General features: G+C 41.7%; 3 protein-coding genes across 11 annotated transcripts in view; 1 reads left to right on the top strand and 2 right to left on the bottom strand.

Annotated features, from left to right (window-relative positions):
• Positions 1-448: 448 nt before the first annotated feature.
• Positions 449-9,708, bottom strand: LOC306938364 (protein misato homolog 1-like). 2 transcript variants are annotated; one of them, XM_079522503.1, is made up of 14 exons: positions 9,345-9,708; positions 8,076-8,193; positions 6,713-6,785; positions 6,359-6,434; positions 6,008-6,059; positions 5,683-5,827; positions 5,211-5,325; positions 4,432-4,566; positions 4,075-4,227; positions 3,104-3,238; positions 2,702-2,886; positions 2,305-2,409; positions 2,048-2,160; positions 449-1,910 (listed from the first exon to the last, which is right to left on the bottom strand). In XM_079522503.1, the coding sequence occupies exons 1-14, from the start codon at positions 9,357-9,359 to the stop codon at positions 1,654-1,656; spliced, it is 1,677 nt and encodes a 558-aa protein (XP_079378629.1). In that variant the 5' UTR covers positions 9,360-9,708; the 3' UTR covers positions 449-1,653. The 2 variants fall into 2 exon arrangements, with proteins under 2 accessions (XP_079378629.1, XP_079378628.1); XM_079522502.1 differs by lacking the exon at positions 9,345-9,708 and adding an exon at positions 9,145-9,338.
• An 833-nt stretch (positions 9,709-10,541) lies between these two features.
• LOC306938326 (transmembrane protein 79-like) lies at positions 10,542-15,441 on the top strand. Of its 2 annotated transcripts, none has more exons than XM_079522447.1 (5): positions 10,542-11,126; positions 11,541-12,325; positions 13,315-13,509; positions 13,834-14,056; positions 14,301-15,441. In XM_079522447.1, the coding sequence occupies exons 2-5, from the start codon at positions 11,632-11,634 to the stop codon at positions 14,494-14,496; spliced, it is 1,308 nt and encodes a 435-aa protein (XP_079378573.1). In that variant the 5' UTR covers positions 10,542-11,126; positions 11,541-11,631; the 3' UTR covers positions 14,497-15,441. The 2 variants fall into 2 exon arrangements, with proteins under 2 accessions (XP_079378573.1, XP_079378572.1); XM_079522446.1 differs by having other exon boundaries at positions 10,542-11,130.
• A 1,146-nt stretch (positions 15,442-16,587) lies between these two features.
• LOC306937802 (myocyte-specific enhancer factor 2D homolog) overlaps positions 16,588-24,386 on the bottom strand; it is a 28,564-nt gene continuing 20,765 nt past the window's right edge. For 5 of the 7 annotated variants that reach the window (XM_079521760.1, XM_079521763.1, XM_079521762.1 and 2 more), the window contains 5 exons: positions 24,175-24,304; positions 23,712-23,955; positions 22,505-22,573; positions 21,030-21,080; positions 16,588-20,518 (listed from right to left, as the gene is read on the bottom strand). In XM_079521760.1, the coding sequence (XP_079377886.1) occupies positions 20,077-20,518; positions 21,030-21,080; positions 22,505-22,573; positions 23,712-23,955; positions 24,175-24,304 (936 nt within the window). In that variant the 3' untranslated portion in view covers positions 16,588-20,076. The remainder of the gene's footprint in view (positions 20,519-21,029; positions 21,081-22,504; positions 22,574-23,711; positions 23,956-24,174; positions 24,305-24,386) is intronic. The other 2 variants (XM_079521765.1, XM_079521766.1) reach the window with 1 other exon arrangement.

Here is a 24,386-nt window from a genome sequence, read left to right as displayed (position 1 = left end):
CAAACATATCCAGTTTCAATTTAGATTGATTGTAGGAAAAGGTTGCAGATTTATTATGGGATCTAAACTAAATGACACTGTAGTGTGCACTTTATGGTATTGTTCTCTTGCAGAGACAGTCGACAAAAGGCATTTAAAACATACATTGTGATACTGACCATGACACATCACTGACATGTTTTCTTGTACGCCACTACCTCGGTATGATGACAATAAATTCAGATTATTAGGGATGCACCCAATATCCGGCCACCGAAACTATTCGGCAGACTAGTGGCAAAAGATCATATTCGGTATTCAGTTCGGTTTATTTTAGAGCTGAAACCAAATAGTCAAAGAACTGGGGTTACCTTAACCTACCATTTTGTTGTGACGTGATCAAAACACAGCTTCAAGCACGCCGCACACACATGCCTGTACGTAGCAACAAAGGTACGGCGATGACAGCAATGGTACAAAAACGGGTAATTTTTTTTAATATATAATTGTAATCGTATTCGGGCCAACTGTTTCATATATTCAGTATTAGGTTTCCCATTCGGTGCATCCCTACTGATTATGCTGACATGGTACTGACCATGATAGGGAAGCACCATAGAATGGTAAATGGTGCATTACATTCACCCATTCAGTTAATGAATAATGTTGTAATCTTGTTCCCAGTGGGTGAATCTTTATTTTTAGGCTTTGTAAGGCGAGGAGCATGGAGGCAGCCTGCCTCTCTCCCCACGCTCTCATGGAGCATCTGAATGAGTGAGTCCTGACTCCTCTTCCAACAAACGTTTTCAAAAAAAGTTTCAAATTGCATGGTATCAGATCTTCTATAAATTGTCAGCACATCCCATCTCTCAGATTGGTTGCCACAAGCCCTGAAAACTGCAGTCATCAAGCCACACAAATATAATCTATTCTATACATGTTCCTGATGAACAACAGGCCCATATACAACCTCCTGTTGGAAGATAATTCAGTAAAATAATTGGAAAAAAGATGTCTTTCAACAAACATCTTGGCACTAAACAACAGCTTTGATGTTTTCCAGTCAGGATTTCCACCACATCACTGCACTGAGACTCCTAATAAAGATATTGTAATGATGATGTACTTTCTCAAAACAAAAGAACTTACGTATAAAACACATTTAATTACACATTAAGAAACATAACAGTTCCTTGTGCACTGTAAAATAAAAGTACTGAAAACTAAAGTATTCAAATAAAAGTTACTGTTACTGTAAAGTAAGTACTGTAAGTAATTTAACTAGAGTGTAAAATGGAAATGACATTTTCACACTGTGAAAAAAAATGGATAACAGGATTTACTGTGTGCTAATGTTTTTTTTCTTTTTGCTTTGTTTCATTTTACATCTTAACAAGACAGGCTTCTTTCTTCTGGTTAATGTGCTACAATCTATGAACCGTTTCAACTCATTCCATAGCTGTGTGTAATGTAGTCCTTGTCCTCATTCAAACCAGAAGTACAGCTCTTTCTTCTCACTATGCATGCAAGGTGCGCGTGTTGATCGGCAGGGTGAATACACAGCTGTTGGGCTGACATATATATGGCAGTCAGTGGACATCAGTCAATCCACATGACTATGGAGTGCATGGAACTCTTCTAAACGCACTAACGCAGACTCTCACAAAGTCATTTTCAGTCATCATCCTCAGAAGAGGACGAGCGTGCCACTCCACCACTGTCGTCCCGGTAACATCGGGCCAGGAGACGCAGCTCCTCCAGAGCCTCCATGTAGTCAGCCATTTCTGGTCCTTGTGAGAGGAAGCTGGGGGACCTACGGCAAATGTCAAGAGCGCTGACACCGCGATGCATATCTGACAGCCATTGGCCGATCGCGGGGCTTGACTGGAGGGAGGTCAGGACAGGCAGGGAAGAGACTACTGGTGCTGAAGCTGCACACAATCAAGAAAGAAACAGAAGTTCAAGAAAGGAGGGCAAAATCACAGAGGCTCCATTTGAAAGAAATTAACCAGAATCAGTTTTTTATATAAAACAAAAGCCATAATGATTGAAATGACTGTATACTCACAGCCAGGGGGAGGGGCCTGACTCTGTAATAAGCCCTGCACACCAAGAGACTGGCTGCATATGCGTGGGAAAGGAGGTGTCAGTTTGCTGGGGGCTGAAACCAGTTGCAATGCCCTGTACAGCAAAGGATGGAGACAAAAACCGTCAATCAGTAGTTACATATACACAATAGTTGTTATCTGTAGTTACAGTTTATTTAATATACATCTGTGTGTGTGCGTGTGTGTGTGTGTGTGTGTGTTAGAGAGAGAGACTCACAGAGTTGTGGTAGGATAGAAGGATCTGATGTAGGCTTCAAGGACATCGTCCCCACGGCTAAGGCTGTGCAGGGGACTAAGTGGCTGGGTTCCTGGTTCCAGAGACCTATAGTATGGATCGTAGTTTTAGTTGTTTTTTCATCAAGTATTACAATAGCAGTGATGCAAATAGCCTGCATCCTGCACCCTTAGACTCACTAAATTGACAAAGGACGCAATATTTCATGTCACCCTCCGGGGGTCCTGGGATGCAATACTGTACTGTAGGCTACTTGAATGTCATTGAAGTAGGACTCAAAATGTTTCTGGGACCCATCTAAAAGACAACCCCTGGGTTTCAGGACCAAACATTGAAAACCTATTTACATCACTGCAATAGTAACGTGGAAGATGCAGACCTGACAAGGCTCTGTCCCTCCAAGCCCTTGAGTGTCACCATCTGGCTGTAACATCGGCCATCACCAAGTTCCGGGCAAGCTGATAAGGGTTTCCATGGCAGTGCATCAGCAAAGGATGACAAGGCATCAGGGAGACAGCTGCCTTGCATCATGGGAAAGGGAACGGCACCATACGCAGCCACCACCTGAAATTAACCACAAGCTAAAAGCCTCTTGTATGGCATGTAGGAAATATTGTTGCTTTTGCTGTTGTGTTTATATGACCATATAGGATTGTCCTTTCATAGAGGAAAATCACATATGATGACCCTAAAACCTTAAGTTCAGTGGTGCTAGGACAGGTAAGCCACATTATAAAACATAGAAAGAAACTATTGTGTTCATATGAGAGCATGAAGTTACCTTTCTCCCGGACAAGGTCAGCTCCTCTGCCACTTGCCACATTGTTGGAACAGTGTTGTTCCTCAGCCTGTAGGATGCAGTAAGGGCATCCAGACCTAGAGCCAGGACAGCACTGCTGTGGTACCACAGTGAGGGCTGGCACAAAGGAAATATAAATCTCTATTACTAGACATAGATCAATTGATAAATTAGATAATGCAAAATAAAACGCTGGGAAAATCTCTAGGGTAAAGTTGGTAAACTGGCAATTATCTCTCTTGGACGAAAACAAAATCTGGCAAAGGATTAAAACATTGCCCACCACACCGCCCGGGTTCAATTGCGTTGGGAAGCAGACACGGGATCATGTCCTTGTCAGTGCCCTAGCAACCTCTGACTGCTGGTCGAGGTGCCTGCTCAGCACGGACGGGGTCTAGGGGAGGTAACCGGAACGGTCGGCACCAATACCAACTACTCGTCACCATTTCTTTTCACGCAAAGCTCGGCACCAGCGGGCCAAATGTAACTTGAACTACTCAACACCGTTCAAGTTACATCCTGATAGGGAGTAGGGACAGAATCATAAATCATCGCCCCCCTAGTCTCTGTATCCCCAAGACATCAAACATGGCCGTCTTGGGATTGAGAATGCGTTGTATTCCTGCCTGGGGCCGAGTAGGTTCTGGTGACCAGAAATACCTGGTGCCGACCCCTCCGAGGTCACTGATTTGACTGGGGCAGAGTAGGTTTTGGTGCAGAGTGCCGACCATTCTTGTATTCCTAGGGGAGATAGTCGCCATAGTCGCTCATTACTCTTCCCTGGTGAAACTCCTCATTGTCAGGTGAAAAGAAGCAGTTGGTAATTCCATGTGAGGAAATAATTATTACACATCCTCCTCAGACCCAACACTGAGGGGGCTGGCCATGTCAGTGCAGTACACACAGGGAATTGGCAAAAAAATAAATAAATAAAAATGATAAGTGAGACTCACATTGTAGTTTAGATGAGGAAAGGCCACGGGAGAGGTGGGTCGTCTGCCCAGCCCACCCCTCAAAGTCATAGGGCAGAAGAAAGAACTGTTCCTGGCAAGATGCACTGTCCCTAATGCACAGTTTATCATGTGGTAGAGGTCCTTCATTGGAGTCTGAACCAGAGAAGCAATAGCATTACAGAACAAGCTTTGTGTATGTTGTAATAGTATAAAAAGTAGTGGTGCTTTTAGGAAGAAAAAAGAGATAAAAGGAACTATAAACTAGCTCAGAGTTAAATGACAGGGTTAGACAATGAACAAAACTTGTAATCTTGGAGTTTTGCAGATAGCTACCATAGAACATTTCTCATTACTCACCGAGTCTGGGTGGCTGACAGGTGCCAACCCCCAGGTTAGGATGCCTCTCCCACCATATGAGTCCTGCAGCATTTCTGTGACCTTTGACCCCAGGCCAGAAAAACCATCGGCCAAGTCACACAGCACCTGGAACCCCTGAGAGAAACAAGGGATGCAGGAAGAGGACGAGATAAAAGGAGGGGAAAAAGAAAGAAGGGAATGACGTAAAGGACAGAAGGAAGAATATAATATGAGAACTTTCACGATATGTTCCCGTCTTTGTTCAACATCACTGGATGCACTTGAAATAAACAAGATAAAGTAGTAATTGGATGTACCAAGTTCCTCTATAATCTTCAGTGCAATAATGTGAATAATAGAAAATGATCAAATCTGATATTAATGCACTACTAGAGTAGCTTTATTTTGAAAGGTGTTTTTAGGGTTTTTAGGGTTAGGAGGATTAGGGATTTTTCAAAAGTTGGTGGAAAAAATTAATATATTTTTATTACATGCATCTTGTTTCCATGAGTTAAGAAGGCCAGGGAGGTACATTGTAAGTTGAGAGTGTGTACAATGACATGATTTAAAATGAGTATAATAACACTGACGAAGGCCTGTGTGCCGAAACGCGGCTGTTTGGTAGACTGCTGCTACGGATCTTAAAACATTATTAAACAGGACTCCTAGGATTCCTGAACTTTTCCAGACTGTTCTTGAGTCGAGTGAGCCTTTCCCTTGAAGTGAGTACTATTTAAAATCAAAACAGTTAGTAGAGTTTAACTGTGTATTGTAGCTACCTGAAGATGATCACATTCCTCTATAAAGAAGTGCAGTCTGTCCTCCAGCTCATCCAACACCGATCCCTGGAGCAGTGCCTCTCCCTGGCCAAACGCTTCCAGACGTTGAGTCTCCCTGGACATCCACACACACATCCACACTTTGAGCTGTTGTTGAGACTCTGACATGCATTTTAGACATGCATATACTGTATGATCAAGGGTTGGATTGGGGGTAAAGCCCTGCAACATTCTAGCGTCATGTCCAGGGGCCGGGGGTGTACTTGTACATCAAGCTGCCTCACACAGAAACAGGAGATAGGCTCCTACCCTATGGGCATCGTGGCTCTGCAACTTCGGCAAGGATTACTTATTTATATTATTATGGAACTGAATATAATGAACTATGGTGCACCAGATAACTCCATAACATAATCTGGACAAATAGTCCCACAATCCCTTCTCCAAGAACTGTATAAGCGCTGCCGCTCACCCATCGTGGTTGAACTCGTGGATGACAGAGATGGTGCGAGGGTGCAGGTGGATCCTGAGGAAGTCAGACCATACCCTCACACTTCCCTCCAGCCTATAAGTGTTCTGCAACCGCTCCAGATGGTCGTTCACAGTGGCCACGCTCACTGCGGTTGACAACAGTAGTTTCATGAATTATCTCAGGTTACTTTTAATTACACACAGGGAGGGAACCCCCATGAACGGCATTTAAAGATCACATGCAAGCAATTGATAACAATGTAAAACTATATAGATTTAAGAGAAAATTGATTATTGGGAGTTCTGAGATTGGAGTGTTCCAATACCTGAGCACTGAGGGTGAGATTGAGAGGCAAAATCAGCAAATATCTCCCCCTTCTGAAAACATAGAGGGATGTCAGAATAAGATAACTGCATGAGAATGTTTTCATGATTCAAGTTCAGTACTAGATGAAAGTTACAAGTGGATGGACAAACAAAGCCCTGCCCTTTAATCTCAGGACTCGTTTTTTTCAGTGATGGAATGAACAATAAACAAACTAAATATAATTATTTATGTCGATGTCACAGAACCACTTTTCTTCATTTTCAAAAGACATTTTACAAGCATTGTGTCATAAGATAAAATATAAAAAAAGTGTAATGCACAGGATTTCCATCTCATTAGAAATACTCACATCTAGTTTGTCCAGGTCTTGGAGGAAGGGGTTCTTTGTTGGGGGGGTCTCTTTGTGCATCGTAATGTTTCCCTCCCTGACAAGAGGAGCACATTTTCACATTGAATACAAAGAATACAACTAATAACTTGTTATGCAAAGATTGTTAGACCAAAATTATAAAATATTTTTGTAATGGGAGAATATTCAATATATTTGAAATTGTCAAAGGGTTTAAGATTTAACGTTTGTGAAATGTGGTTCACAAATTATATCACATGGGACAGGAGAACATCTTAATAAATGTATTGTCATTTATACTATATTTAGTTATTGGTACCCTCTAAGCAGCCAAATAATACCAATAACACATACCATGTGGAAGCAATATTGTCATCTTTGTCAGTTTCATACAGACTTCCCTCTTGCCTTAGAGTCTGAAGACTACCTGTTATAGAGGAACAGAGTGAGAGAGGTATGAAGAAGAGGGATTTTATCTTAACAAGTGTAACGAGCTGTGTTTTTTAACAGGACCAGAAATCATGATGCAAAGAACTTGCCGCCTGCACATTTTTTGACCATGCTAAAACATTTTACACTGTGCCAAATTGAATGTGATGAAACTACAACCTGTCAGCTGACATATGTTGGGGCAATATTTACCTTGAATAAAACAAAACAAAATAAATAATGAAAGGGGGAAGATTTAGACTCTGATGATTATGATTACTATATTTACCCAGGGTATCTGGGCTAAGCTCAAGAACTTGTTTCCAGCCAGGCCCTGCTCATAGAACACATTTCATCGTAGTGGATCAATGCCTTGTTCAAGGGCACTTCAGCGGTGGTAATTTTAACGTGTCGGACAGCTGATTCGAACTGGCGACCTTCCGGTATCAAGACCGCTCCGCTATCCGTTCGGCCACCGCTGCCACACGACTTGGCTTGATGATTCTCCAAATGGTAGTGGTAATATCTCCAGTCATGTTTACACATAGACTAGCAGAAGTGTTTGATTCCTGTGCTTGAACACATAAAACATAAAATATTTGTTGCAGTAGTTTGTCTGGTAAAGGATAGAAACACACTTAACAACCATGGCAGTGGCACATCATTTCGGCAGAATTCATAGCCTACGACACTGTGCATCAGCTCGTAGAAGGCCTTACATGTGACACATTGGATGTTACAATAGTCTCACAACAATGCAACAAAGTAACAGAGAGAGCATTACCGGTATATACAATCATTCTCATAGCAAATAGCACAAAAAGGACTGACGAAGACCCTCCAGCCTCAGGCTGGAGGGTCTTCAGGTAGAGGAATACAATACGTCCTTCCTATCTGGAGGGTCTTCAGGTAGAGGAAGGTAGAGGAATACAATACGTCCTTCCTATCACTCACTCGCTCTTCAATCTCAATGTGGAGGGTGTGGGAGTGGTATCTCTGTACCTTCACCAAATCCTCCCGTGTAACCCCAACAACAGAACCCCACAAACCTGTTTAGGCTTATTGTGTCCGCAGCCTTCATGTGACACCCCCACCCCACAGTAGACTATCGCAAAGAAGAGGACACTGGCCATTACAGACTGATAGAACATCTGCAGTGCAGCATCCTGTAACACACGCCAAAGGATCTGAGCTTCCTCAGCAGAAACAAGCCTGCTTTGGCCCTTATTACTGTAGAACTTTGGTCTGGTAATCATACATACAGTGCATGCGTGCATGGTCAGCTTACCTTTGAGATCCAGGGCAATTAGACGAGGGGTGTAAGTGACATGACCCCCCAGAGTCTGTCCCTCACGAAACACAACGTCACTGTGGACCTCGTCGGGGCTATTTGATGAAGAAGCATCCTGAAGACAACAAGAAGGGAGAGAGGCTGAGGTGAGTGGAAGACTCGACACACTCAATATGACCAGAGGTGTAAGTGTAATCATGGAAAATTAGAAATGTGTCCATCAAAAGTTCAAAACAGCATATCCCAACCAAGAGCACAAGTGGAAATGTTAGCTAGGTTTTGTTCTAAAAAACAATGGATCATACTTAATGAAACGTTGAACACCAAGGCAAGTTAAAGGTTTTGTGATAAATGACCAGTAGCTTACCTAGAAAATGCATAATCATAAGCTAACTCAAGTGGATCAGAAGGAATGTTTAAATATCTTGCTTATGGGACATAACTCAGACACACTAGCCTAGTAGGCAGGTATTCATTGGAATACCAAATCAGTGATTAAATTAAGAATGCAATTAAACACAGGACAGTAATACCTAGCTGCAACTGCAAGCTAGGCTATCCATATGGGTATGGTATGGGTATCATCTGATTCGCTGGTATGGTACGAACTACGACATAAATAAATGTCAGGCCTCGACTTGATATACTGCTTTGTCAGTGTATGAAAAACTGACTTTGAATCCCATACACACTGAATGCATCCTTCACATACATCTCTTCCAGAGAGAACAAACAATAGTTAGTTTACTACTAATCCTACGAGTTGAAATAAAGTTTCTGTACTGTACTTATGTAATATGTATGCATTGCATATAACTACGGTATGCATGTATGCAGAAACAATAGACAGTATGGTCTTTGTGTTGTCTGTCTAGCAGCTAACTAAAGCTAAGGCTATACTGTCCTTCCTGTTAGCTTCTGTTCATAATATAGTGTATACTATACATTAATTCAATACTAGCCATTATCAGACATCAACACAAGTTTTGAACTTGGATAAGTTATACATAGATCAGACTTACCGTTATAGTTAAGTTAGCTAACGCTGACAAACATAAACACTAACCTGTAAATTCCACCAGTGTGTTCCCACAAAGTTTGAATAGTGTCCCAATTGAATGGTAACGACTTCTTTGCAATGGCTACTCATCGTGACGGTTATTAGCGATCAAAACAAACTGTAAATTTCTGGAACATTTTGTAAATACTGTCGACAACACTGTTCACTCTGTCTACCTAGTATTAGTACCTAACATCATAGCTTACAACAATCACGACCATTGGTTGGGTTGACGTGCGTACAGAAATGCCATTGGCTGCTCCTAAAACGCTGTGTGGTAGTTCGGTTTCACTGCGCCATTCGCCTCACATGTGGCGCACGCGGCTCCGATTGGCTAGAGTTTATATCCCATAGCCCAGAGAGGCACGACAAGGGCTGTTATAGGCCTAGTTGGTTGTTAGGCAACTGCTAAATCATATAATTAATTCATCGAATGGACGATTAACTTACACACTGCAGTTAAACACTGATTATGGGTGCGATATGATTTTACGCACAGATCGTCGAACATTATTTCCCAGCGCGGTTATTATTGTTGTTAATGTTATTGCCCGTGACAGACAAACATCAACAACAACACCAACCCATGCTATGGGATGGCGCAAGTGCACTCGCAAAAGCGATCCTAGTCCTACGAAACGTTTAATTTAATTACAAAATAAATGCGATGGATTATTCTAGCGTATAGGTCTAGAATGATCGAACTATTTACTGCCTTGAACTACATGAAACACATTTTGTTTATGACATCATGTGTCACATTATATGCCATATTAACTATTTGTTATTATGCAGCTCATTCGAAATGTATAGGTAATGTTACTAATACTGTCTTAACTTAACTCTTAATAAAGTATTGGGGCCTAAAATATCAAAATATGTCCTGCCCCATTCCCGTTGGGGGTGGGCAAGCCGTACAGCCGTACAGCTCTCTATCTGGTCCATATGCAGGACCAGAGCTAGGCAAGCCCATAGATATATATAAACACTAGATGGCTCAAGGCGGAGTTTCTGACGTCGTTCACCCGGCAGCCATCTTACTTCGGGGATACAGTACAGTATGTTCAATGGCAGCTCAAACAGAAACAGTCATAACTCGCTCAAATCTTGACGGATTTACAAACGGGTTGGTTTATTACAAACGTTGTCAACGTGGCTATGATTCAGGACGCTTATCTGCTTAATTTATGTTTTTTATATGAACGTCGTATAAAAGCATATAAGTATGCGGACGTCTCTGACGTTTATAACAAACCAAACCGTTTGAAAATCGGTTGAAAATTGAGCAAGTTATGGTCATTTAAGAGTACATGCCCCATAGACACAATGTTATGTGTCCCGAGGTAAGATGGCCGCCACGTAACGACGTCGCTCTCCATTGGCCAACAGCGCGGGTGAGCTATCTAGTGTTTATATATATCTATGGGCAAGCCGGTGAGACAGGTTTGCATTGTGGAGAGAATCTCAGATTCTCAGTCATGGACAAATACAATGGTGTCTCAGAGACAGTATGAGATGTTGTAAGTGACACAGTCAGTGAGTCACTCTCAATATAATAGGACAAATGGCCTGCCAGAGGCCTGGCCTGGGTAAAGTTTAACTTGAGTATCCAGTGTGGCTTCTTCTGAGAGTCTGCAAAGAGTATAGTTTCAGAGTTCAGACTTCAGATTGAATAGCCCCATATGTGCCCTCTCCCTACGATCATTCTGTAGCTCCGAGACAGAATGAGTGTAGGGAGAGGGCACATATGGGGCTAACTTTTTTGTGTATGTGTACTAGCCGCGGCCCACGGGCAAAGTCTCCCTAGTTGCTCCGCCCTACTTCATGTAAAGAATGAACCTGCTATAGCCACACCTGCCCAGTAACTTTTCTGTCTCACCTAATATCAAGACAAGCAGAACTTCTTGTCAAACAGAAACGGGCGCATTCAGGATCGTTTACGTCCACGTCTTCTACGGGTTGATTTCGGCAATGGAGCGGGATTAATAGTAGGTAGGCTATGCTCTCTGTACAATCATATTAAGTATTTGTAGACTACCCTGAAGGATCGCAATTTAGACAGCCCCACACAGGATTTTTTTTTTTGCTATCATCTGAACCTGAACAGTTGTCACGCGGGTGTGAAACTATAATCGCATTTATACCACTAGGGAAAAGTTTCAACTTAGTAGGTCAACTTTAATAAGGCATTGATCTTTTCATACTGTCCCATAGATCTAGATTGTAGCCTGCCTAAAGTTGTTATTCATACAGTAGTGATGGTGGTGTGTATTATTGGAGGCTAGTCTATAATTTGTTTGTAGGCTATTGTTTGTAATATGACACAGACACACCCATGATAACAAGTGAACTTTGCTTTTTGAAAATGGGAGATGAATTTGACAATAACATTTATTTTTCAGAATCCACTGAAGACTGTATGACATGCAACAACAAAAATGAGTTGTAGAGGCTAAAGACAGACACAGATAAATAAAAGTTAGTCAGACAAAAATGTCTGGGCAAAGTAATTTAATCACAGAATCCGAAGCCACCCATTGTCCTGCTGTAGTGGGCCTACTCCAAGTAACAGAGGCCAATCAACAACATGTAGAGAAGGGGACAGAAGAAGAGAAAGATGACAACATTGAAGCAGAAGAGCTGATAAAAGTGCAGGAGCAGGAATTCCACAAGGAGGAGGAAGTGTTTGGCTCTGCTGTTTTGGAACCAACAACTTTGCCATGGCCAGGAGATGAAATGAGAAGGCTGGAGATGATGAACAAGGGATTGTCATCAGAAAACACAGCTGAAAAGATTGAGAAGGACCAGGACATGGGTAAAGGAAGCCATGACCTGTCAGAGGACCAAAGCCAGGCATCAAGTGACACAAAGGGCAAAGCCAAATGGAGGGAGAGCATGCCTGAGGGAGAAAGGTGGAGGGACGAGGACATAGACATGGACAGGCATGACAAAGGTGACGGTTCATTTGCGGATGATGAGGAAGAGGACGAAGAACCAGCGAATTGGATGCCAGAGAAAGCTGCTTTGGTGTTCACCCCGCAAGTTAACATTGTGCATCAGTCCAGCAAAGAGCTTCCCCAAGAGAGCAGTCACTATATTGACCAGGACATTGAGAATGAGCTGCAGACGAAAAACCCAGCAGGCCAGCTGTACTCAGAATGGACAGGAGATGACAAGTATGATGCATGTACGTATGTATTTTATTTTGAAATTTCCCTGAAGGATAGTCCCTTGAGTTGCAGCAACTCGTTTTCAAGGGAGTCCTTAAATCCTAGATCAGATTGATATGTACTAAACAGAATATACAATATAGGCCTATAGAGAGTATGCGCATGCTTAAAGTGAATGGCACATCGAGTGGCAAAGCAACAGGAAAAGTGAGTTTAACATTGTTTAATGTTGTTTAATGCAATCAGATAGGACTTTTCTGTTTGGATGTATGGGCTGTCAAGGCCAGAAAGTCGTTTTTTGCCACTCATTAGGCATTCCTGCATAACTTCCGGGTTTGATGATGATGTCACGCGCATACCCTCTATTGTAATTTGTAAGATATCAGATGGCATGAAACAAAAGAGCTTCCATTATATTCAGTGGAATGTGATTAGGTTAATATGTAAATGTAACAGAACAAAGCAACAATACTGAATACCATAGAGTAAAATAACATTTTAAGTAGTAGTGTGAAGATCAACATTAAAGATTATAACATTTAAAAAGGGGAACATTATAGTAAATGCATAGTATATCTTTGCCTATTGAGATAAGGGCTTCCCTGACACGCTTGCACATTTTGGGCTCAGGGATGGCATTGGCACCCGTTTGAATGTACTTGACCTTTGCAAACCATAAAGGTTTGACCTTTGCAAACCATGTATCATCACCTTTGGAGTCCCCATATGGTAGTCACAGTATGTGCTGTACTAATCCTCGACTTGTCATACAGTGATAATCTATTAATCACCACAATGAAACATAGGAGCTATACTTCCCTTTGGGTCTTCCTCTTAACATTTTAACACAATTCGATGGTTCTTTTATGTGTCTTCCTCTTAACATTTTAACACAATTCGATGGTTCTATTATATTCTATTATAAACATTATAAACATAAAAGAAAGAAAAGAAAATGGTGTAGAAAAAAACAATACAACTTTGTTCTTTTTTTCTCCTTCCTTAGATGTGAGTGACAATATGTGTGGTGAAAAACTTAAACTTGGTCTGGCGACAGCTGCAGCAGCTGTCATATTCCCCTTCCTGGTGTGGGGGGGATATGCCCTCCTTCCCTTCGATGTACCACCGCTCAAGAGTGCTCCTGCTAGACTGGTGTACACGTTGCGCTGCTCTTTCTTTGCCAGCATCCCCATTGTACTTGGTAAGATGTTAACTATAACTTACTGTATGAATTAAGAAGTGTTGTGCCATGCCATAGAAGCAGCCCATTTGAAAATAGGTTCCATAATACATACAAGTTGTTGGCTAATGCTTTTTAGCAGACTAAAACAATGTGTGGTTGCAAGGACCACCCTGCAGTGTTCACACCACAGCTATGCACAATAATTTCTAATAAAGTCAATTATAAGACTAAAATTTCCTCATTCCTCCAGTGTTTGCAGGAAAGCAAACACTGGAGGAATGAGGAAATCACACACCTTCCTCCCTTTCTGCACGCCAACACTGTTGTTCTGTCTTTCTGCAGGTGTGTTGGTGCAGGGGGTGGCAAGGCTGCGGTACAGTGCACTGAGCCCCCTATACGAGGGCAAGCTGGAGAACAGGGAAGTGGCCGTCCACTGGCACTATGTCAACGATTCACTGAGCCTCTTCCTAGTCTACTTCCTGCAACTAGCCGTCATGGCAACCTACATCAGCCAAGAACTCCTCAAGCTTGTGCCCCTGCTCACTATAATATTTGCCTTTGGCAGGTGGGTGTTTATGAGTTTCAACAGTCTGTCTATAATTTACTGCTAATTTACTGTTTTTATGCTCCAGGTGGAGATTAATCATATCTCTACCAGATTAATCATATCTCTATCTACCATATTAATCATAAATTATGAGTTCCTCCACAAATTAGTCATTTCTATGTTTGCTCTCCTTTGGTCTGTCTAATATGTTCTCCAAATTAGTTATTTTTGTCGGAAATAACTATTGTTTTCTTTCATAAAGGTTGATCTACTGGGTATGTCTTTCGCTGGGCAGCAGTGTGAGGGGGCTGGGATTCGGTCTCTCCTTCTTCCCCATACTGGTCATGCTGGGCGCCAATCTGTACTACGTATGCTCATCACTTGGAGAAGAGTCAATCTTTGATGTGGCACCAGCTACTACGACAGCACCACCTTCCATGAAAAGGTGGTGGGGTTAAGGGATGAAGTCTGGGGCAATGTTGTTCATAGAAGCAAGGCGATAAGAGAATATGTGCAATGCTTTTTGTTTCACGACACATCAACATAAAAAACGGCATATTGGGATAATTATGGTTTTCATCCTCATAAACATTCAGTTTAATTCAATGGCATGTGTTCTTAAAGCAAACCAGCTGTCTTGAATTCACAGTGTAACATTATTCTGGGTGTGTTTCTGGTGTGACTGTTCCAATAAACCGAAGCAGCAGACTTGCAGAGTAATATTTATACACAGCAGATATGAAGGAGACAGGAAGAAATTAGAACTGTCAGTCACAACTAATAAACCATCTGATTTGCACAGAATTCATATGAAGTGTCTTGGCATATTGTTACCTAGCAAGCTCAGTCAGTGAGATTGGTGTCACTTGGTTACTATAGCAAAAGGTACATGTTCTGTTCCTCATGGGTCAGACGAGTGCCCAGACTACATGCACATTCTGAGATCCTATGATTTTAAGAACATCAATTCTGATGGGGCTTTTAACAGCCAGTGTCCATTTCTGGGAGAAAAAAAATCTGTATGTAAGCATACATGAAATACTACAGGACAAAACAGAAGTAAATTGCCAACTACATTATATGCGCATGCTCATTGCCTTTTTTGGGTTGTGGAATACGGAATATTCAATGCTAGTATTGAACAATATTAAACAATTGCTAGTATTGCCAGAAATGTGTTCTCTAATGTAGAATGTATATTTTTTATCAATTTGAAACCAATGTTTACAATAGGCTACTAATCATTTACGTTTTCCAGTGATTAAAGGCTTTTATCCTTTTTTGTCCACAGAAGCACATTACTTGTTCACTTTTGTATACTCTTTGGTGTTTTATATAAACTGTCGAATGATCTTATCAATTGAAATAATTTCTATTCAAAATAAACATTATTTCAAACCTTGGATGAATTCTAATTCATATTTGCAAATTTGACAGCTCAGGTCATTCTCACTGATCACTTGATCACCTTATATTTCATTCATCCGTCCATCCATCTTCAACCGCTTATCTGTAGTCGGGTCACGGGGGCAACAGCTCCACCAGAGAGCTCCAGACTTCCCTCTCCAGAGCAACATTAGTGACTTCCTCCTGGGGGATCCTGAGGTGTTCCAACTTCCAAGGCCAGTGAGTTGATGTAATTCCTGATGTGCCTTGGTCTGCCCCGGGGTCTCCTCCCAGTGGGACGTGCCTTGAGGACCTCCCTAGGGAGACGCAAACCACCTAAGCTGGCTCCTTAGAGGTAGCGACTCTACTCAGAGTCTCTCGTGTGACTGAACTTCAAGTTCTCACCCCATCTCTAAAGGAGATGCCAGCCACCCGTTGAAGAAAACTCATTTCGGCCACTTATTCGCGTCGCAACCTTATTCTTTCGGTCATCATGACCCACACTTAAAGGACCACTTCACCACTTTTCAACCTATCTTCATATAATAGGTCCTCACTAATAATCATGAAAAAATGGCGCAGTTTTTTTCTACTCTGTCTGTCTCATAGGAGGGCTGTGGGCAGTTCAGAAACCATCCTCCAGTGACATCATCAATGGGGAATACAAGCTAATAGAAACTGCAGGCTTTCTAGTCCTGAAAGGTTGCAATGTGAAAATGGAAGCCATCGTTCTCACGATAATGAAAATCTAAACATGTTTGTAAAATAATCTGCCTAATGATGATGTCACTGGAGGACGGTTGCCCACAGCCCTCCTATGAGACACAGGCTTTAATGACAATAGGAACGAAGATTGCTCGGTAGACAGAGAGCTTTGCCTTCTGGCTCAGCTCTCTTTTCGTCACAACAGCAACACCTTATATTTACTCAACACAATGTAACTGTTGAAGCATAAGTGACCATAGGCTGGCATAAAAACAGGTCCTTTGTATTCCACCTTTTTTGAGGATTCAAGCATGCATTATTCGATTACAGGCAGTGGAGTGGCGATAAAGATGGGAAAAATGTGATTTGCAGCAACGGTCATGAACCAGAAAACCCATTTAACTCATCAAAATGATTACCATTATAAAATAAATAAACAAGGTTCATACACATTTCACTCAAGTTTGTCTATTTAATATATAAAATACGGTAAAACATACGCAAAAAGGATAAGGTTTCAAGGGACTTGGATACTTTGGTACAACAAACACTTTTTTTGTAAAAGCGGTATAGAATTTTAGTAACATATCAGTGCATACTTTGTATATGAAAATATACACAAATTGTATATCATTCTCGAAAAAACAACAAAAAGAAATATTTCTTTACAACAAAACCCAAAGCAGACTAGCTGAACACAATATATTAGCTATAAATTTCCTCTTTAGTATTTCATATGCTACATTTTTCTGAGTTGTTTTAAACTCATTTGTGATGCATGTCCTTTATCATTATGGTATGTAACATATCTTTTGTTACTTGTTGCTATCCCATGCATGTACATTTTTCAAATTTTATGAATTGCTAAATTTCAGTTGTTTCCCCCCATTTTATAAATATATTCTATATCTTAATTAAAACTGCAGCATTTAACTGGTATTTTCCTTCATTGCATTTGCTAATACCACAATAACTGATCGTGCAATTTTTAGCAAGTTGTTTAAAAAAAAAAGGAAACCAGTACTATATATGTATATGATAAGGTACATCAAATAAAAAATAAAGAAAAACTGTTGGCTATCCTACACAAAATAGCAATGAAATAAAAAGCTCCATAATAATATCATAATAATAATAGACAATGGAACTGTCACCAGCACAAATTAACAATCCAAAAATAGTGAGATTCTAAAAAACATTGTACACGACAAGAATAAGGGGTGCAGGTTTTCATTTCTCATATAAGATTGTCTTGAGACTAAATTGCTAGATTGGACAGAGAACCTTTTGTACATGAATGACCTGCATATGGCAGGATGTCGAAGCCAAATGCTGTGGTGTCACATATTTCACTCGACCACCTGCTCCCATGGAGCGAAGTCTTTCCATTGAAATGAGTCTGGTTCAAAAGGGAAATGGCCACGTGACGGTTATTATCCTTAATGGAGCAAATCCTACACAAGAGAAGGTAAAATTACCTAAAGCAATTGAACTTCTGAATTATGTCCTACCATACTGACATGGTATTGTATCACGTTGACATTTTCTCAATCTCACACACTGCATGCAACACTACAGCAGCTGTAGCAGGGAGGAGGGGTGTAAATGTCTTTGTTAGCTGCCCCAAAAAAGTGCAAACATCAGCATCTGCTCTCACATTTTAACAGCGAGGAAGATACACTGCAAGCACTGCATTGCACTATGGGAGGGCCCAGGACAAGCCATGCTGAACACCCATTCTGGAGTCTGCTACCTTTGTGCACCTGGACCATTTATCCCACCATTTCCCCAACACAGACTTAGCACTGCTGCAAGAGTATACATACTTTAAGAAGTAGCACGACATTGTTTACCTGCATGCATGATCTGTAGAAACCGATGCTGATTGTATAGTTTTCATATAAAATGTGTATCCTATCTATGAGAACTTGGCAGAATGTTACCTCTTAACAGAAGTTTGTTCATGGTTATGCCTTTTCACGGTAGGAGTCTAGATGTGTTTGCTCAATGCATAGAGCCTGTATTTTCATGATTTCAAGATCAGTCTTGATTCTGTGAAGAAACAAGGTATACTAAGTCTTCACATTATTCAAATTTGAATGTCTGTCCATCTGGATTTCATCCAAATGTCTTGTGGCTTTTGACATCAAATGTTAAAATCGGTGGTTAGAGAACATAGTGACACCACAACCAAGCAGGCCTCTGTGAGTGAGAGACAGAAAGTGCACACACCATCAACACTAGCATAAAATAGGTTACTGAAACGAGTCCGATTCACCAGCACTAGCATGTGCGGCTTAACCCCTGCGTCGTAGCTCGAAACATATCAAATTCACACTCATATAATGCAAACAGATCCACTGAGAATTAACACATTGCTTGTTTTAGGGATACCTAGCAAAGTCTATGCAAATATATTCATATGTACATACACGTCATCCAAGCTGAAAAGCTATTTTACTTTGCTGCCAACTGAAGCGGTAGAAATATAGAAAACGTCTGTTCCTTTCACTTTTTGAAACACCACAAAGAGCTAAGGAGAGCTAGTAGATTGCTAGAGGGTGGACATCAAAGCTTTTTGTATAAGGAGTGATTTTATACAAAGTCAGAATTCCTACTTCTGGACTACTAACAGACCCTCAAAACAGATTTAAAATACCAACAGATAAAGAACACTTGGACTGAAACTTGAACCAAATACTTCCCTATACCAAAAGCCATCGGAGGCTCCAATAACTGACTACATGTTTAAAGTGGATGGCATCTAGCTCCTGTTGTTAAGCTTTTATTACGCTGGCTGGATTTCTGGTGCGACAATTTCCATCCACGTTCTAAAGGTGGTGAGGCGTGAGGACTGGAGAAGCACCCAAACTGAGGAGAGAGCTACGGCCGACTCAAAGCGCTTATATTTTGCTAGCTTCACAAATAGTATCATAAGTCATTACTGTGGGAGTGTCAGAGTGCGAGTGATATTCTCCGGTGTCCCTGCACCATGTGTGAGAGGCATTTGGCATTTTCAAAGAGAGGAGGTTGATATTGGCACTCTGGCATGGCGCTTGGGTCTTTAGTCGTAGTTGGTAGCACACGTTGACCGCAGAGTGCCACCTTTAGCCCAGGGAGGGGGTTGGTAAATGTGTCAGGGGAGGGATCCATTCATGGTGAATTATTCTTACCCGGAAGCCTGTCTAAGGCTCTTTGTCCAGTGCCAACCACTATGTTGAGCCAACAGTCTTCACAAACCATACTCGTCCAGGTAGTGGCTTCCAAAAGTGCATTTTGGAAGGTATATTCATGAGAATGAACAGTACTCACTGCAAATAAATGACTCGATTTGTAATAGCGAGAGTGGACAGTCAATATGGTATTCAAAGTTCCATGTGGACAACCAGCCTGTGTGCCACCTTTCAAACTGTGAGCAATGTGGCAGTGCTCAGTGTACATACATAAATGTGATGCTGTCAACAGGATCTAACAACATAGATTCTGTTTCACAATTGGTATAAGCACCGAAACCACGTGAAAGGTAAATGTTTTGCATAAAGTCTTCAAAGCAAGCCTCAGTTCTGCCAAAAAGGGGTGAAAATAAAAAATACTATGGGAGTCTGTTCATTCAAGCCATATTTGCTTTGAGGTTCTACCTTCTCTCTATTTACTGCACTGCCACAGACACAAAATCTTACTGGGCCACACCTCCCTCACTCAGAGCATGCCCCCAGAAGTGTTTTTCTATTTATTTATTTTTTACTTGTTTTGGCAAAGCCTCAAAAGTCTGGACAAATCAGTGGGGTATACAGGGTATACAGTTTTGGACAGAGGCAGATGTGTGATGATAGTGTCATTTGGCAGTGGGGTTGAGGCAGTGGATGGGAGGGTACAGGGATGAGCATGTGGAGGTGATGGGTAGGTGTTTTAAGTGTCACCAGGACTGCAGGCGGCCCTTTCGGCCTCTATGTGACCCAGCCGTCCAATCTCATGCGCTTAACGATACCGCCCTCCTGCTCCGATTCACTCTGCACTCTAAGTAGCTCGGTGGAGGGGCTGAAGTCAGAGGGCAGGGATCGCCCGGCAGAACCCGCGGTGCTTGTTGCCCTGATGCCGCCCCCCGCTCCGGACTCGTCGCGATCGCTGCCTTCGTACGAACTGGCGTTGCTGCTCACGCTGTCAGCAGGAGAGCGGCCGGTCGGCGGCTCCAAGCAGAGCAGGGAGCCAGGGTACTGAGGTGGCGCAGTCAGGATGCTCACTCCGGAGGTTAATGTGGGCGTAGTGGAAGAGGGAGGCGGGCAGGGTGTGCTGCGGTCCCGCCCGGGTGAGATAGGCTCCGACTTGATGCAAATGTTGGAATTGGTGTTGACAGTCAGCATGGCGCCTTGAGGTATATGAGTCACAGGCCTGAAGGATGAAGGACAGACAAAGAGAGAGAGAGAGAGAGAAGAAAGTGGAAGACGGGGGACAGAACATATGAAAAAAGAAACTAGAGGAAAGAGAAGACAGAAAACCTTTATCTTTTCTTTTTATAATTGCCAAGTCACTGGACAGAAAGCGTACATGAGTAACTGGCGCATCACTCGAATGTCAGACAAAAAGAAACCTGACAATTACACGGCACAGCACCGACAAGGAGAAGCCACACCAACTGATTAAAAAAAACAGTCCATTCCAAGCACTTTCCAAGCATATGCAATAATCTTGCACCCAAATTATCCACAAAACAGCCCAAGAAGCATGAAATGATTGACGGGTTGATTGGCCATGAGTCAGCTATGTTGTGAAGAAACTTCAAATTAAAAGAATCCTGGGCCAGAGAGGTATGTCTATTTCCTGCAGACATAACTGGACATGCTTGGGGGAGGGGGCAGCCAAAAGCACACAAACACACAGGAACAGAAGTGGGATACAGTACCGGCCCAACCACTCATCTCTACCCAAGAGCAGGTTGGACGGAGAGCCAACACTGTGGGGAGAAAAGAAAATGTTGGAGCCTGCATCCAAAAGGAAAAGGTGAATTTGAAGCATGTGGGGGAAAAACCCAAGAAGAAAAAAACAAACAAAAAAAACTGACTTCTCTGTAGTCATAGAGCTTGGATGGTCAACACTAGAGCAACATTTGATTAGCATCAAACACTCTACTTAGCACCAGGGGGGTTGTATAATAATAAGCTACTGTATGCTGAAAACACAACTTACTCGATGAGAACAGACAAAATTATTTTTCTCACCGGCTTATCAAGTCTTCCTACAAAAGATGATTGTTTGAAAGAATGAATCTATCATTATTTCATCCTCATTTTCCCATATCTTTCTAAACATCACAAGACGGAAGGTCTGGGTGTTTGTTTTTGTTGAGGTTTAATCATGTTTAAGCCTAAAGTCTTTTTGTTACATCATTTGTATTTTGGTTTTACATTGAGTGATATTCTGATATCGCTCAATTATTTATGAAATCAATGATATTATGTTCAAAATTCATAAGCAGACAAGTTTACACAATAGCCAGTCAACACTCTTGCAACCTTTCCATCAACTTAACTTCCGACACGTGAACAACTCTTTGCTGGCTAGCTGGCTGCTGCTCCCCTATACAACTATCATTTATTAAATTATCAGTATTGATGACGTCATATAAGTATACAGTAGTATCAATAAACTATACATAGACAGACACAGAGTTGGAGCATATAGAAAAAGTGAGAGATAGGAAATAGGCCATTGTTATGATTATTAAAACTGTGACTACCTTCATGCAGACTGAGTTATTTTGTGTGTGACTGTGTGTGTGTGTGTGTGTGTGTGTGTGTGTGTGTGTGTGTGTGTGTGTGTGTGTGTACACTGTGCAATCACATGTATGCACGCACACATCAGTTTATTTATTAATAAACGGCAGCCGAAAATCAAAAGGGAGACACAAAAATAAGAGTGCCTTCCATCTAAAAGGTGGAATAAATTCTCAGCGCTGCCCTAGTCAATAGTGCCCCTTTGTCTGGGGCACTATTGACTAGGGCTGAGAATGTTCATTCTATAACATTTGACTAGGGCTGAGCGATATGGACAACATTTTTGACTAAATATCTCTCGATATCGATACTGACAATGAATCAATGATATAAATTCCTTCTTATTTTTCAAAAATAGCAGATTTACAAGCTCACAGTGCGTCGGTGCTACCTCCATTATATTTGACAATAGTATAAAATAAGGCTTTTTAGTGGTTGAAATCAGGAAAAAAACAACACGTGTGCCATATCACAATGTCAATGTTACGATGTCCAATATCGCCGAGACAATGTCTAGTCTCAATAATCAATATAGTATTATTGATATATTGCCCAGCCCTACATGTGACACACTCCCACGCACACACACTGGTTGGCTGTTCACCTCAGATTGGCAGCCAGACTGGAGACCTGGCTAGACAGCTCGCCGCTTTGTCTGTCCACGCCCCACATGCTGTGGACGAGAGGAGAAGAACAAACTTCAAGGTTCGGCTGCAGAGCCCGACCGATGCCAGATTGTTGGGTCCCATCTTGACGCTGGAGAGTCCTGGACCACCGATTACCCATGTTTTCACCGATTGTTTTGTCAAAACGTGCACAAATGTTCTAATCAATTTGAAGAACTTGATTTGATTAAAGTTCTTATTTCAGAACATTTCACTTATACGCAAAAAAATAAATACAAATACACAAATAACTGTTGATATACTGTATATTATAGATATATATAATTTTTTTAAGTTTATTTTATTTAATAATTTACTGTAAGCCCTATTTAAAAACTTTAAAAAATAACTGATCTCCAAGCTGTTCACCTATAATGACATACCTAAAATAGGGATATAAGGTGGAAAGTGGATTAAAAATTGAGGAACGGAATAATTGCCGACACAGATGTTGGCATTTAGTTAAATAATGTCTGGCCCTAGTTCTGTATTCCGACCTGAACAGTGCCGTGCCGGGTTATGAGTGGCAATTCACGTAGTTCCACTGTCCGCAATCCACAGAGACGTGTAGTGTACATGTAATATGTATATAATGCATCTTGTATATTTGTATTTGTAATATAGCATAGACTAATTGTGGAGCATTCTATGTCCAAGACTGCTGACACTTTGAGACAATCAACTACAACCATCTCACCAACTATGTCCATTATAACACATCATCTCCATTCTCCCTCCTTGCTACTGCACAAAAGCACTGTATGTCTACTCCATGTCCTAAATATTAGGGTACCGGTTAAAATGAAGATATGAAGAAACTGAGATGGTGAGATGCTGGTGAGAGACCAATTCACCAATTCAGGAAATGTGAATTGCTAGCATAGTTATGGTATGGGGACTCCATGCTAGCTGACTTGGAGTCAGCAGCATTGCATTTAAAAACAAAACAAAAAAACAAACATCAACGTTGCCCAGAGGATTGATTGATCGTACACAAGGGCTGTCGGTTTGCCAAAAATGTCTTAGCCACCAGGTTCATCACGGCCACAGGCCAAGGATGATGGTAGCGATTTTTTGGAAACACAACCCAGATGCTTGGAAAAGGCTGTGAGGTCAGTGAGATAATTAAGAATCAATTGTACTTACACCAGGTTACTGAGTGACGCGAGATTGAGCTGTTGCTGTTGATGTTGCTGCTGTTGTTGCTGCTGCTGCTGCTGCTGCTGCTGTTGCTGTTGCTGCTGCTGCTGTTGCTGTTGCTGCTGTTGTGTTTGTTGCTGCTGTTGCTGATTAACCGACTGTTGCCATGCCGTCACATTGGATGGCAACAGGCCTCCAGGTGACGTCAGGGCATGTAAAGCTGTTATGTCAGCACTCGTCAGCTGGTACTCTAGGAACCGAAAATAAAAATCATGAATCTGAAGCAATTCCTCCTCTGAATTTACCTTAAATGACACAGTCTTCCAACCGTAGTTCATGAACAAAGCTCTGTACAGTATGTCACCCTCACCACCAACACGCAGATACAGTATACAAGAAAGGACATACATAGAAGGGGAAAATAACTGAATGAGTTTTAATTCAGAGCATATGTTTATTATAATTTTACCTGTGTTGTAAGCTGTGGGCATAGCCGAGAAAGGCAGGCCCTGTGCTAGGAGGCTAGGCGTGGCCACAGAGACCACTGGCGTAGTGAGCGTTTGGGCCACCTGGGTAGCTGCTGCTAACCGCTGGGCATTCTGCCAGAAAGGAAAACAGGAGGTTAGATGCAATAAATACCCAAGAAAAATGTTGGTGTGAATCAATCAGAATATTATCTTG

This window comes from Electrona antarctica (assembly GCF_951216825.1).
Source record: "Electrona antarctica genome assembly, chromosome: 15".
NCBI lineage: Eukaryota > Metazoa > Chordata > Actinopteri > Myctophiformes > Myctophidae > Electrona > Electrona antarctica.
This window is presented reverse-complemented; position numbering and strand designations above follow the sequence as displayed.

Coding starts and splice junctions, on each gene's coding strand:
- LOC306938364 (XM_079522502.1), bottom strand. CDS start 9,228: ATGAGTAGCCATTGCAAAGAAGTCGTTACCATTCAATTGGGACACTAT. Junction 8,194..9,144: donor CACACTGGTGGAATTTACAG/GTTAGTGTTTAT, acceptor TGTTGTCTTCAG/GATGCTTCTTCATCAAATAG. Junction 4,228..4,431: donor CTGTCAGCCACCCAGACTCG/GTGAGTAATGAG, acceptor TCTCTGGTTCAG/ACTCCAATGAAGGACCTCTA.
- LOC306938326 (XM_079522447.1), top strand. CDS start 11,632: ATGTCTGGGCAAAGTAATTTAATCACAGAATCCGAAGCCACCCATTGT. Junction 12,326..13,314: donor AGATGACAAGTATGATGCAT/GTACGTATGTAT, acceptor CTCCTTCCTTAG/ATGTGAGTGACAATATGTGT. Junction 14,057..14,300: donor ATAATATTTGCCTTTGGCAG/GTGGGTGTTTAT, acceptor TCTTTCATAAAG/GTTGATCTACTGGGTATGTC.